We start from the raw sequence: 15,072 nt of genomic DNA on the forward strand, positions 1-15,072 counted from the left end.
ATCATCTTGCTTTAAAATTCTGTATAATTTGTATTGCTTTTTCTCCTTTTTTATTTTAAAGATAAAAGAATGAAAGCATGTTAACAAACACACATACATTTACAAAGTAACACAAAAACAATACAAGTAATACAGACTTTCAGACAAGGTGATAGGAAATTAACAATGGTTGTTGTATTATATACTGATATCTTCAAATTGGTTACTCAGGTAAACAAATATAGACATGTAAGATTGACCAAGCAATTAAACATTAACTGTTCCTTTCAATAAAGCAATATGGCAGTAGTACAACTGTGTTAACTATTCTGTGTGTGTGTATATATATACACATACATAATTTTCCCCTTCTTTCTCTCTCTCTTTAAAATAAAAAAAAATCCAAGCTAGGCATGGGGAGAATGCCTGTAATCCCAGCACTTGGGAGACTGAGGCAGGAAGATCACTGCAAGTCTGAGACCAGCCTAGGCTACAAAGTGAGCTCAGGGCCATCCTGAACTGCATAGTGAGACCTGTCTCAAAAAGACAAAAAAAAAAAAAAAAAAAAAAAAAATCCAGTGACTACAACCAATCACCAAATGTCTTAATTTGTTTGACATGGATGAAAATCACTTTCCAGAGTAACACTCAGGCATTGTGAAAGATGTCAGGATATCTCTAATTTGATAAATTTCATAGAATAATCAAGGCTTAGGGTAAACCTACAATAGCTAGTAAACAGTTCTCTACCTCAAACATTTCTTTCCTAAAGATAACCTCAGGCTGGTCTACTTTGGGAAATAAATATACTTACATTTCAAGATATATATAGTCTATACACTCCAAAATAGGTTAATATCCATCTTAGGTATAGTATTGCATTAAAATATGTATCTTTAAAACTAATTTTTATATGGCTTCCAAATACTACTTGATTTATATCCAAGGCAAGATATGCATATCATTAAGCTTAAAATAATGCCTCAGAAATGTTCCAGATAATTGTATATCTGTCTAAAATCATCTTACTTTACTCTTCAAATTATATAATGATTAAAATAATTTAGGTGATATATTCAATATAAACTACAGAAAACAGTGTATTATCTTTAAAATTCAAGAAGAAATATTTATAAGTAGATATGACTGAATTTAAATTTACGAAAATAACAATCCCACAACTAGAGGATCATAGACGTTTCATGAAAGTCCCCAAATAAATGCTCAGACTAAACATGTGGAATGGGATGGAACATGGAGATGACAATTTGCATAACCCACACATTAAAAACATTTTGCCTTTATTAACTAGATTTTACCAGCAAACATGTTTCCACAGGTTATATAAAAATTTAATGTAATTCTCTGTGGAATTTTGCATGACTAAGAATAATCATAATGCATTCCTTTAAACCTAAAATATTTGTGGAGATAGTCACAATAGTACTAATTTATTCAATTATGCTTCTCTTGAAATCAAACTTCAGAGCTGTAGATCAGAGTAAAGTGTACTGGTTTTTTATTTTGTTTTGTTTTTTTTGCCTTTTTGAGATGGGGTCTCGTTATGCAGTTCAGGCCTTGAGCTCACTTTGTAGCCCAGGCTGGTCTCAAACTCATAGTGACCCTCCTGCCTCAGCCTTCTGAGTGCTAGACAGGTATGTGCCACAATGCCTGGCTATATTTTCAAAGAAAAGGCAAAATGAAATCTCTGCTTCATTTTAAGTATCTTAAAAAAAATTAAGTGGATTTCTCTTCTGAATGTGACAGACAAATATGTGTCTGTCTTTTAGGTAATCAGGAAGGAATATGAACTATTTGAAAAGCACCTGAAATAGCTTGCAGGAGCAAACAATGCACTGAGCCTAGAGAGGTATCTTGGAGAAAATGCTGAATAGCCCTTTTAAAAAGTAAACTGATGACTTCTAGGGAAGAGATGAAATGGCAAAAGCTACATCATCACATATTTTAGATAAAAATCTTGTGAAGGGGTACAGAATTCACACACATACACAGCACATACACACTCCACAGCCAGTCATAAAACAAGCAAAGGATTACACGATTTTCAAATGAGAAGAATGAAATACAGTGATAATTACTTCCTATACTGGTTTCACAGCATTCATAAGTAAGTAGGGTATAGTGACAAGAGTTTCAATGAAAAGGAATCAGTACACCCTCTCTAGATAAAAGACAGCAGAAATGTTCACAGTGGATACTTTGGATTAGCGCTCTTAAATTTATCATATTGTCTGTCCATTTAACCTATTACCAAGTTTAAGTCTATCTTTTCCATACACATTCCAGGTTTGCATTCTGTATGCTAGTTTACCCGCATTCAGAAATTTACTAACGCAAGTGAGAGCTGAGTCATTTTCCTGCTTTTTTGTAGACTTTTAAACTGGTAAGCATGATTACTAGAAGTAAGACATTCCCTTAAACTAGTGTTTCAATGTTCATTATCCAGCTTTCTAAGTGTCAGGAATTAGTGAGGTGAGATCAGTGACGGAAGTGGCTTTGTTGTAAGTGTCTCTAAATGTTGGAGGGTAGGGTCATCCAGCCTCAGGGTCCAGAGCATTCAGAGCCAAGTGCAGCAGCTGTAGCAATGGTGGGTTTTTCATTCCAGTGCAGTTATAATGAAGACCTCAACAATATTGGTCCTAGAGTTCGATGTTGTCATTTCTAAAGGTACATTTTTGAACTCTCTCCTCTATCTTTTCCAATTTTGAGAACACATAACATTAAAGCTCTTCCTGATTTAAGTAGATTCTGTGACCTGTGCAGAACCTTCACTGATATACCAGTGTCAGAAGCATTATTCTTTAGCACACAGTGAATCTTCTTTAAGAAAAAAATTGAGACTGTATAATAATTTTGATTTCATCTCCCTCTTAGGACTACAAAGAATGTATCAGTATATTTTAAATAAAACAAAAATTAGTAAGGCTATTTGAGGTATTTCGTATGGGTAATTGAAATATTCTCACCAGTTTATGTAAGCTACACACTGTTTTAACTCACAGGAAATTGTATAGAAAGTTTTGTTGCTGTTATTATCATTGTTATCTATAAGGGAAATAATATCTCCAAACATAAAAATCTAAAGTAGAAACTTATTTTATTATGGCAAAATCTTTTGCATGAGCGTGTGTGTGTGTGTGTGTGTGTGTGTGTGTGTGTTTTAGACACAGTCTTCAGTTTCTAGCATACTGTAAGGATATACTTTAAATCAAGACTTTGTTAGGGGTTAGGAAATTAAGTGATTATTGTTGATCAGTAGTAATATAGAGAACTTCTACAATACTGCATTTTGAAATATATAGCTACCTACTTTTTTACTAAAAGTGGATTAAAAATTGTACTTAGTGCATATATTCTTCTTGAATAATGAGCTAAAATAAGATTAGAAATGTCTCCACTAACCCGTAAAGTAAAATAACAGCTGTTGCCGGAACACCTTCTATAACTTCATGAAATATTGTTATTTTAAAATAATAAAGACTTAAAAGCATTTCTCTACCCAAATGGTATAACCACAGATTCAAGATCTAATCATTACATTTGCAATTTCAGGAACTCTGAGTAGTTCAGTGAGGATTATCAGACTTCAGGGAATTATTTCTTGCTTATCAGACACTTGGGAGATGAATACATAAGCCAGGACGCTAATTTATTAATTTATCACCAATGATTGCATGTTCCAGTAACATAAGCAACAAAAAAAACTATCCTAACAAATTCCTTCCTAGTGTCATGGCATCTGAGAAACAAAATCTAAACCGTTTCTTGAATAGCATAGAATCAAAGCAACAAGAATTGTATGAATCCAAGATTTAAGGTTTTAAGTTTTATGCAGTGCTAAGAAAATTAGTAGAGCTTTACTACTAAGATTTACGTTTTGACAATTGGAAAACTTTGACTCCTGTATTCATCAGTTTCTCATCACTGAGACAAAATACTTGATGCTTACAACTTAATGGAGAAGAGGTTTATTCTGGCTTCCAGTTGCAGTGGGTTCAGTACATGTTTGACAAGCCACATTGTAGAAACCATGTGATGGAAGAGCTTGGAGGAGGAAAACTGCTGAGGTTATGGTGGTCAAGAAATGGAAAGGGAGGTGAGGAACTACTGACAAGAATTTGTACTTCCAGGTCACACCCTCAGTGAGCCTGCATCTTCCACCCAAACCCCCTTCAGCACAATTAGCTCTTGATGAAGTCAGCAATGGACTGATGCACAGAGGAGTATTGTGCCCCATGAGCTAAGCACCTTCCAAATACAGAGACTTTTGGAGGATATTTTAGATCTAAAGCATAATAAGTCCCCCCAAATATATATATATGTATATATCCCAAACCCCTTCAGCACCTGTGTAGCCATTTCTTCACTCAATATTGCTGTTCTGTCATCCAGAGGTTCTCATACTATACCCTTATTTAAGGCAGGAGATGTGGTTAGAATTAAACGACCTGCTACTTGATACCACCTGCTTTTCTAAATTAGCTCTAGAATGCATTCCATACTGTACATCTCACCCAAAAGTCTCTCTTCAGGAGTTTAAAAGGTATTCAGAAAGAATTATTCAAGACTTGGAAATGGGCAAAGAGTGCAACTCCTTGTCATTTCACTGTCATAGGTACTGTGTATTGGTCATGGTCAATGATCATTTAAATCTCCAGGGAATGTAGCTTTGTGTCACATGGGGCTAACTACTACTTTGGAAACAGGCCCAACAGAGGCTACATGTTAAACAGTAGAAGTCCATTAAAGATGCGAGGAAAAGATGCAATTTCTTTTAAATCACTCTTTAGGCTAAGACTTCTCCTAGAATGAATTCTGCTTATGTCCAAATCTGTATTACATGTTAGCTTCTCTTAGCTCAAATTCTGAGCTAGTCTTTAGTTTTATTGCAAAGTGTCAAAGCATGTGGTATTTGAATCCTATAACCTTCTATATACAACTAAATGTAGTTGAACCCAAGGAAAAGAAAATCTTAAAAAAATTGTACAGAAACTTCTGTATCTCTTTCTATATACAACTTTTATGGTTTTATTCATAAATACAGTAAATACATTAAAAAGGGCAGGAATCAATCACAAAGGCCTCATCTCTGAGACTTTTAAAGTAATATTGTCAAAATGAATAACATAAAGCATAAATATTTCAGATGTTAGTATATGTTAGACATATATATACATATACTACATCCCTAGACACAACCGCTCACAGAAAAACACACAGACTCACAGCAATACAGTGTTCAGTATTCAAGTTAAGGAAATCCTGAGTTAAACAAAGTTCTTAGTTACATTACTGAAGGGATTGTCACAGTTCTTAACATGATAATGATATTGTTAATTTGAATAAAATAAATAAATAAAGTTTCCTTAACTCATTTATTTGACCACGAAATCATTTTTACAAAGTTATCTTTCAGAACTGGATTGCCAAGGAACATATTTTAGGAAATGGTACTATAAGAAGTTGAAGGTATACTTATTATGAGTGTCTAGGAGAGAGAAAAAAAGAAAAGGAAAATACGAGGTAGAGTAAGTCTTTCATACACATGCAGAGCCACACAATAAATTACAAGAAAAGAAAGCAGAAGCTAATGGAAGAGAGAAGTATCTTTAGATCTGGAATTTTGGCTATTGTGCGAATATGTCTTTTTCTTTTTAAAAGACTTGCACAGGATCATACAATAAATAACCCTTAGTTATTGCTAGTGATCAGGCCCGCAATCTCCCAAGCAAGTGGATGAAGAAGGCTTAAATAAATGACACAATGGAAATGATTTCAGGGCTCCAGGAGGGACTAACTCTTTTACAGTTTCGATGTTCTCCGAGTTTAGCCAAAGACTTCTCTGGGCAGCCTGTATTTATTTGGTTTACAAACAAAGGAGGTAGATACTCAAGAAAACGCGGGAATCTCGCAGGACCTTGGGAAAATTTTCTCAAGTAGTAAATTATGTCAGTCAGGAGAACTACCTTATCTTTAGGTTGGTATTTATTGTAGGAGTGTGGAGGCTGCAGCTGCAGTCTCCTTGTAGTTAAATGGGGTTGGAGCCAAACGTCCTCAGCTGTGGCCTTTTCTTGTCCTTTGAGCAGTTACAGCTTCACAGGTCAGTACAGGCCTCAGGGTGACCAGGAACTCACAGAGGTTTAGTTACTATGAGTCCACTGTCAGTTTTCAGAAAAAGTCCCTAAGCGTCAGACAACTCACAAGTAATCACAGAAAGCCACTTGGTTAATATTAATTCCTGCTCAGAACCACTTTGTAGTGGTCTCTGACAACATAACTAGTTAGAGAAATATCTGACCATACTAACTATTTGTATGCACGTTGGTGAGGAAAATACAAAGACCAACGTTAAAATAAATCAACAAATCAAAAGATATTATAGCCTGGGAAAAAATGAGCAAGACTCATATCGAAAAACTGCAACACTACGTGCCACTTGGCCTTTAATTTTGGTGATGAGCTCTATTTTTTATTAAATTTCACTAAAAGATTAAAAACTTCTGCAGTAAAGAAAAGTGAGGGGTAAAATGTTTACTCTATTTGACAAAAATTCCTTAAAAATGCAAAATAAATTTTATAAGAATTAACATATGTAAATTACATGGTCTGTCTGTGCTGTTAGTCATTACCTAAGCATTAGTATCTCTGAAATTGTCAAGCAATTCCATAAATAAACTCTGTTTCTGGCATTTATTTAAAAAAGAATGGAATAAATAATATTTCTAGATAAACATGAAATTAAATTATTTTAGTTTGTTACTTGACAGAAAAATTTTTCTGTCTTTTTTTAACTGCCATTCTTTATTCTTTCATCAAAATAAAATTTAATAAGTCAAAAACCACAGTTTCAATAATTACACATTGTAGATTTTAAATATATTTAAAGACTTACTAATTGAGCATGGTGGCCCATACCTGTAATCTCAGCACTTGGGAGGCTGAGGCAGAAGGATCATTGCAAGTTCGAGACCAGCCTGGGCTGCAAAGTGAGCTCAAGGCCAGCCTGAACAGCATAGCAAGACCCTGTCTCAAAAAGACTAAAATTACAAAAATTTTTAAAAAGATTTATTCAAAATGAAAAGAGTGTCTTACTTCCCAGTTTCTGATTGGTAGATAAAATAAAAGTCTAAAATAGCTTATACAAAGTAGGTATCACAGGGATTGAACATCAGGAAATTCCCATGAAGGTTATTAAAATCTATTAATAAAACAGACATTTGAATGTAGACAAATATACTGTTTGAAAATAATAACTTAAAATTTTTATAGTATTAAGCATAATTTGGATGAAGATATATTTGTGTTCAGTGGATGACCAAAATGTTTTTAAAGCAATACATGAAAAATAATGCAAACACTGAGATGTAGCACTTCTCTAATTTCTTTTGGCAAATTCCAGGCTCGTTGCCAAACGAAAATAAGACAGCAATTGTCTTACAGCCTGACAATAATGCAGCTGATCTAACAATAAAGACAAATTTATGGGAAACATAGTGCTAGATGTTTTCCTACTTTGTTTTCCTTTTCTTGCTTACTCAGATACTGAAGGAGGCCTTTTATGGCTATATACTAATTTTAAATTGGAACTAACTACTTCACAAATGTAAATTCACCTAATATTACTCTATAAATTAAGTAATATTTTAATGCCAATGCCTGTAATATTAAATGTATGGTGTCAAGAAGAGAATTCTGAAAGATCTCGAGAAATGTGTTTTTAGTTCAACCTGTCAGGTAATTTTAACTGTCTTTTCTTGACTATTGGTGGGTGTTCTAAATTTCTCACTAAAAATTCAAATCCCAGCCAGAATATATCATGTTAATTAGCTTCCTGGACCCCTCTCAACACACACACACAGATCTATGTCACAGAATAAAGCCATTTTTGTGTTTCTCATATAACCATACTAAACAGAAGATATAACACTTTTAAGAAGCCTACAAAGTTTAACAAAATATGTGTTTCACTAAAAAAAAAATGGTAGTTTTGAAAACTATTTTTGGTGTTTCACTAAAAAAAACAGCAGTTTTGAAAACTATCTTTGGATTTACATCCACTTACAGGGGATGAGATTTGCCAGGGCATAATATAAAACCACTTTCTACAGTCAAGACATTTATGCAACATTTACTTTTCTACAAGATATGCTGATAAAAATTCTGGATTCTAGCTTGTCAAAAACTACCTTTTTGAGGAAAGAAAAAAAAATGGGCAAAGAAAAAAATTTCCTCATAAATTCACAAAATAAGCATGCTTATCATTTTTTTCTGCCAATTACTTTTAGCTAGAAGTTGGCCAATTTGTGAATGTCTTCTACCAGAATTTAGGAATCAGAGCAAATCAATCATTGAGCATGCCTCATCTCTGGTGGAAAATTAAAAGCATAATCTGGTAGATTCACAAGAGGCTGCTAAATTCAAAGGGAGAACTTTTGAGTAGGATATGATTTGCTAAAGAATGAAGTGAGAGAAAAATTTATGACAGGAAGTGTAAATACTATAGTCTTAGGCAGAAGATGGCATTTGTTGTGGAAATAAGAGGCAAATTAAGTGACTTCTAACAAAGAAGCCAAATATGATATCAACTGAAATAAGACACTAATAAGTTATTTTAAGGGTGAAAGGTAAAGTGTTACCACTAACTCAACATGAAAGTGAACAGCTTCATTAGCAACTACATAAAAAATTAACACAATATGCTATGACTTCTGCTAATCAGATGGAAACAGATAATTACAGAGGGAGCCTCCAAAAATGTTCACTATTTAAACATGTGACTATGCATAAAGTATAACAAGTTTCTGTGTTGACCCTGTATCTTTGCATGTCACTGGATACTTTGAGGCGATTCCTCCAGACTTACATATCTTCCCCTGAAGTGTAAACTTAGTACAAGCTGCTATGATTGGAGACTGGAATTTTTATTATTCTAGGTGGATTTGTTTGTATCAGGAGTATTTCTATATGAGTAACATGCACATGGCCTAGTCATATTTGTCTACTGCTATTTTGGGAAGTTGTTTGTGAACAGCAGAATAAGAAATTCCTACGGAGGAGTTAGGCCAAAAGGGCAGTTAAGATACAAGAAAGGTTATGGTTAGGCACTGAGGTCAGAAGAAAAAGTCTTCTCATTTTAAAAAGTACTTCACTTCTTTATGCCCATTTTCATCTGTAAACTGACAAGCATAAAAGGTATTTGTATTGTGTAACTTTTTACGGTACCGTGTTAACAAATAGAATTCCTATTTCACGAAACAGACATTCATTAAACAGTGCTAATATTATGTAATTATTAGACGATCATCCCCCAAAATGCACAGTTAATAGAAGGCAGAAGTAAGGTGTAAGAATTTTTTAAATATTATCTGATTAAGGATTTATTTTGTCAATAGTTATTTTTTAAAAATATTCATACAAGCCTATGACACATTTTGATCATATCCATTCATTTTATTACCTTCCTTTGCAATGTTTCCCTCCCCTTCTTCTCTTCCAAGGACTTCATAGATTTAAGCCCAAATTTAAATAAAAAATAAGCTAAGTTAGACAAGAAAAAAGGTAAAAAGAGAGAAGATAAAAGTGAATGAAGGGCCTAATCCAGAAACTGCTAAGTGCACGAAGATGGAGCACTCTTTCTGTTTCCAGCCGGGCACTCCGTCCTGGGCTGCAACTCACTCCATGGATGCATCAAGATAAACTGGCCGAGTCCATATTCAAATCTTCAAAGTGAACCCCCAACTTTGTGGAATATTGAGGAATCACATACAGAAACCGAATGAGCAACAATGGCTCAAGTATGAAGTGATGATAGAGTTCTATATTATCACTGTTATTAAAATAAGAGATTGACTCAGAAACATTATCCAGCTCAACCCTCTCTATGCACTTAATCTTCAGGAGGCAAATGGACATGACCTCTCTTGTACATAAGGCCATTTTCCTTGAATTTGATTATCTATGTCTCTATCATAATACTCTACAATAAAATATTTGTGATACAATTAGCAGCTTCAAATGTGCTTTTTGTGAATGCTTTACTGGAAAATAAAATTTGCTTATAAAACACTTAATTCCAAAGTTTTATTAAAAAGCTGCAACTTTCAAGAAAAATGCTAAATAATAAGTAAAAGGCATCTTTTAAAAGATGAATAAAATTTAATAAGATATAATCTTTAGAGTTTCCCCCATTTTCTTTAGTTAATGTAAGTTTTGAGCAGATGACCATTTATGCATCTTCGCTTTTCCACAGTGCTGAGATGGGACTGTCAGTGCTAAGGCTGGAACTCCCAAAGGGCCACATCAAAACCCTTTCATGGACCTTTTCAAATAATACAGGTCATACGTCTTTTCCATCGTCTTACAAGGTTCTTGTGCTTCTCTTCTATTTAGAGACCCTTTGTGAGCTTCTGTTGCTAATATTAATGGACTTAATTAGTTTGTTTTTCCAACATGAAAATAAAGTTGAGACTCAGTATGGTATTCAGAAACAGCTGTGATATCTGATTTAATCCTAAACCTGTAGCCAGTACTGTGTGCTACTTACCAGCTCAGAAAAGTCTCGATGTTGTTACCAGGAAAAGGGGAATAATAATACCTTCCTGTTGCAGCTAGTTATTTAGTACTACCCAGAAAATCTAAATATGATCATTTGGGTTAGATTTGCCTTTCTAGTGTAAAAGGAAAGGTAGAATTTGAATCCCAACTTTATCCTCTCTTTGGGCATTCAGCTTGACCTGGTACGTTTGACTTTTGAGTTAGGATTCTGTTATAAACAAAAAAGGAACCAGGCATCAATTTGCACACTGGTAATCCCAGCCTTGGGGAAGCTGAGGTAGGAGGATCACTAGGAGTTCAAGGCTAGCCTGAACTGAATAGTGAAACTCTATCTCAAAAAGACAAAAAAAAGAAGAGGATCTCCTGCTTACTCCACAGACATATGACCCAAAAAAAGAGATTAGATGTGCCATAAAATTTTAACATGTAATAAATGTATATACTAGATATTTTCATTAAGTTTCAAATGCAAGCGAATTTTATCCCTACAGTTGATCCTTTGAATTTTTTTTGTATTTTTAAAAGATAAATACTCTTTTCAGGTAAAAATCAGAAAAGTATCTAAAAATAGTGGGGTAAAAACTGCAGCAATAATTTCTAGAATATTGGTTAGTGAAATTTATTCAAGCAGACTTCTATCAGTTCATTATTTTTGCTTATGTGGTATGGCAGAGATTTTATGTAATTATATATGCAAAAGATATTCAGACTTTATTATCAACTCACAAATTGGCATGGAGAATTCACAGCCCATGATCCTCAATGGCAGCTGCTCTGTGACACGTTGATAAAATGCATGGTTTGTAAGCATGACAGGGTAGCCAACACTCCCACATCCCTGCCCCATGATCATCATTAAATTACTTCCACACATTTAATTACTTTTTTCTAAAATGACTATAAAATTATATAGTCTAAACCTGACTTCATCAAAAATTGTTGATTCTAATTAAAATATTTCAGGGCATGTTTTAAATTCAAAATGAATATCGCACTTAGCATTTTAATGAATTGCCTTACCAAAAATCTATTTTTCTAGATTTTCCAATAATTGTTTTCTTTAATGTTTGCCCTGGTGGATTTTCTTTTTAAGAGAAAAAAAAAATAACAAAATAACAATGAAGACAAAAACAAAACTTCACAAAAACAATAAAAATGATACAAGATTTCAAAACAAGATGAGAGGAATTAACAGTGGTTGTTATATTACATATTATATCTTGTTTTGAAATTCTGTATCATTTTATTGTTTTTGTGTTGTTTTGTTTATGCCAATTATTATTTGTAAATCCAAAGCACTCTAAGTTACTTATAATTTTCTACATATTATGATTGCCTTTTCTTGGATTTACTAAACAATTGTTAAATTACATTGCAAAGGAGGACTTTGTCTTATTAATGAAGAGTATTATACATAATAAATTGTATCTTAAGCTCAGAAAATAATCTTCCTTGGATAGAGAATCTTCTAGCTATTTGGCCACTCAGTGCTCCATTTTCTGGGGAGAAATTGAGGCGAAATTGAGGTGGGCGTTGTTGTGGGAAAGAATTTGCGCCCCCGCTTTCAGATCCCAGGTGCTGGCTAAGCTGAAGTCTGAAAACCATCACAAGGCAGCGTTTTCACTGCTCCCTTGTTCTTTACTTTTATTCTGAATGAACATCTCTCCTCTGAACGTTGAAAGAGCTAACAGCCCTCGATTTCATTATGATTTCTGCTCTTTTCTCACAGCGCATGAATTAATCAGTTTAAGTTGTAAGACGATCTTCACAATGTTATGTTGTAGTCTGGATCTGAAATGCGCCCCCAGGGTCATGTGTTCAAGATAGGTCTTCAGCCAGTTCTCTATTACCGGGTGGTGGAAAGATTAGCATGCAGGCATAGTGGGCAGTGCTGGACTACTGGGGCGTGGCTTTGAAAGGCATGCTTCTCTCTCTCTCTCTCTCTCTCTCTCTCTCTCTCTCTCTCTCTTTCTCTTTCTGTCTCCTCTCTCTTTTCCACCCAGTTAGGAGCTAAGTAGCTTTAATCTTCCACCTCCTTCACTCCCACGTCCTCACCAAAGGCCTAAGAGCAGTGATGTCAACTAACTATGGACTGAAACCTCCAAAACTCTGATCGAAAACATATCTTTTTTCTTTAAGTTGATGTTATTATTTTCTTTGGTGCTTTGTCACGGTGATAGAAAGAATGCCACAGCCAGGCGTAGTGGCACACATCGTAGTCCCAGCACTCAGGAGGCAGAGGCTGGAGGATCATCCTGAGTTTGAGGCCAATCTAAGTTCAAGACCTTTTCTCACAAAAATAAAACAATCACACACACATGCACACACATGCACACACACACAAAACACACTAATATTTATTAGATCTTACTTTTTAAATGCTATTTTTCTATTTGCTTAAGTGTACAAAAGTTATAATTTCATGTACTATTAAGGCAAATTTGCCACTGATTTATTTATTCTACTCAAAATTTTCCAACATTACATAGTAACATTTTCTTATATTTCATAAGGATCAAAAACCTGTTCCACTGTTTGTTTATCAGAATAGTTAATATAATTATTAAATCCAAATAACCAAGCATTCTACACCTGAAAGTTACAATTATTTCATCATAGAATTCTCTTTATTTTCTTCTGGATTTGATTGTATACAGTTTTCATTTCCTTATTGATTTGTTGCCAGCAGCATTTGTAAAAATAAATTTTTCTGTAAATCATAAAAGAACTGGACATGCACGAAAGTTCTTGTGTGGATTTCTCCAGACATGTGCAAAGATATTTTAATACTCCCACATAGAAAGGGAAAGAGGAGATGAAAAAGAGAGACAGAGACAGAGACGGAGAATGAGATTCCAGTTTAGAGTAATATGCAGGCTGAGTAGGACAGCTACAGTTTGCCAAACTTTTGACCCAAAAAAACCAAAATTAATTGAAAACCATAGTTACTGTGCTGGAAGATGATATATTTTATCTCAGATTTGCTTGAAAAAGTTTAAAAGCACATAGTTACTACTAATTAGAATCAAACTAATAGTTTTCAAAGTGTTTAACAAATACTGCATCAAAGAACCTATAATTATTAACTATATCTCTCACTTTTTAAAAATCTCACCTGTATTTCACATTGTAAAGTACACATTAGTGAAATGTGATTCACAGATAGCTGACACTGTAATAATCATTAAAGAATGAATTCCAGTTAACTCAGAAATTTACAACTTATATAGAGTTGCTAAATGGACATGTGTATATGCAAATTGTATAGTTAGTACAGTTATTTAAGTGTATCATGTGTGCATACATGACTTTCTAACATTTATTCTAGCTATGCTAGAGGTCTAAAAATCTTGCCTAATGGTATATAAGTAAATTCCTAAAGGTTGATGGATATTATGAAACTGAAATACTTACTGTGGAAGGACTGAAGAATATTGATTGTCCACTCATCTGTCACTCTTCCTGTTTTTGTTATTTGAATACATTTGAGTTGATTTGAAGTATCTCTTGATTCAACCCAACAGATCATCTCCTCCTTGTAAATAAAATCCAATGTATGAATTTCATTTCCGTTGACTGAGTGTAGAGTTGCCATTTTACTTCCATTAAGATAGAAAATCTCAATTGTGTCATAATTTGCAATTAATAGTATAGGTGGCCTGTCTGTAGGTTCTGGAATAGAACGCAGAGAAGTGAGTTAAATAAGAGAATCGCTTTTTTTTCCAATTTCACATTATCCATTGAAAGTTATTCACATGCCTTTAAGGGATCGTTAAAATAAAAAGTTGCTTGCAGAAAATCTTTTAAGTATACAAAACATGTTTTCACTGACTATTTGGCTCACTCTTTGGGGAAATGTGTTTTCACTGAGTACTTGTATTGCTTATTACCTTGGACATATTGTGCCTTCTAAATGTGAAGACACCGCAACTGGTTTTCACAGGTTGTAAACAGAGGAAATGCTGTGTATAACTTTTTTTTTTTTTTTTAAGCAAGGATGATGGATCTGGACCGACTGCTCCATACAACTTTCCAGGTTGCCTTGCGAGCAGGAACATGCTCTTTTGATCTGACTGAGTGAGGTCAGAAATAGATTCTTTAGAGCGGAACCAGCAAAGCTCAGATTCATACAAAGACCACACCTGTGACTTTGGCCTCATTGGCTTCTTGACCAAACAATCAAACATTTCTTAGTCTCTCCATTATGATTACTGAGCCATATACTTCCATTTCCTTCTCTAAAGTCAGGGAAATCAGAGCCTAGATGTACAAAGAACTGGTTCACTACCACAGTTTTGAATAGTGCAACTTCAGTGCTGCGGCGACTGATGCCTTTCTGATGAACATGTGCAAATGGCCCACACTTTCAGTAGTATATTTAAAGATAATAATAAATCACACGTAAAAACTAGTATTGACTTGACTGGGTAGGGTGGCAAATGTCTGTAATCCCAGAACTGTGAGAGGCTAAGGCAGGATCATATGTTCAAGGCAGCCTGAGCAACTAAATGACTTAAT

The 15,072-nt window shown here is 34.2% G+C and overlaps 1 protein-coding gene across 1 annotated transcript in view; it reads right to left on the bottom strand.

Moving 5' to 3' along the window:
• Positions 1-15,072, bottom strand: part of Lrp1b (low density lipoprotein receptor-related protein 1B) — a 1,427,040-nt gene that overhangs the window by 905,647 nt on the left and 506,321 nt on the right. The window contains exon 6 of the mRNA XM_013517439.1: positions 13,969-14,226. Coding sequence (XP_013372893.1) covers positions 13,969-14,226 — 258 coding nt within the window. The remainder of the gene's footprint in view (positions 1-13,968; positions 14,227-15,072) is intronic.

This window comes from Chinchilla lanigera, unplaced genomic scaffold (assembly GCF_000276665.1).
Source record: "Chinchilla lanigera isolate Chin_1 unplaced genomic scaffold, ChiLan1.0 scaffold00039, whole genome shotgun sequence".
Taxonomy (NCBI): Eukaryota; Metazoa; Chordata; class Mammalia; order Rodentia; family Chinchillidae; genus Chinchilla; species Chinchilla lanigera.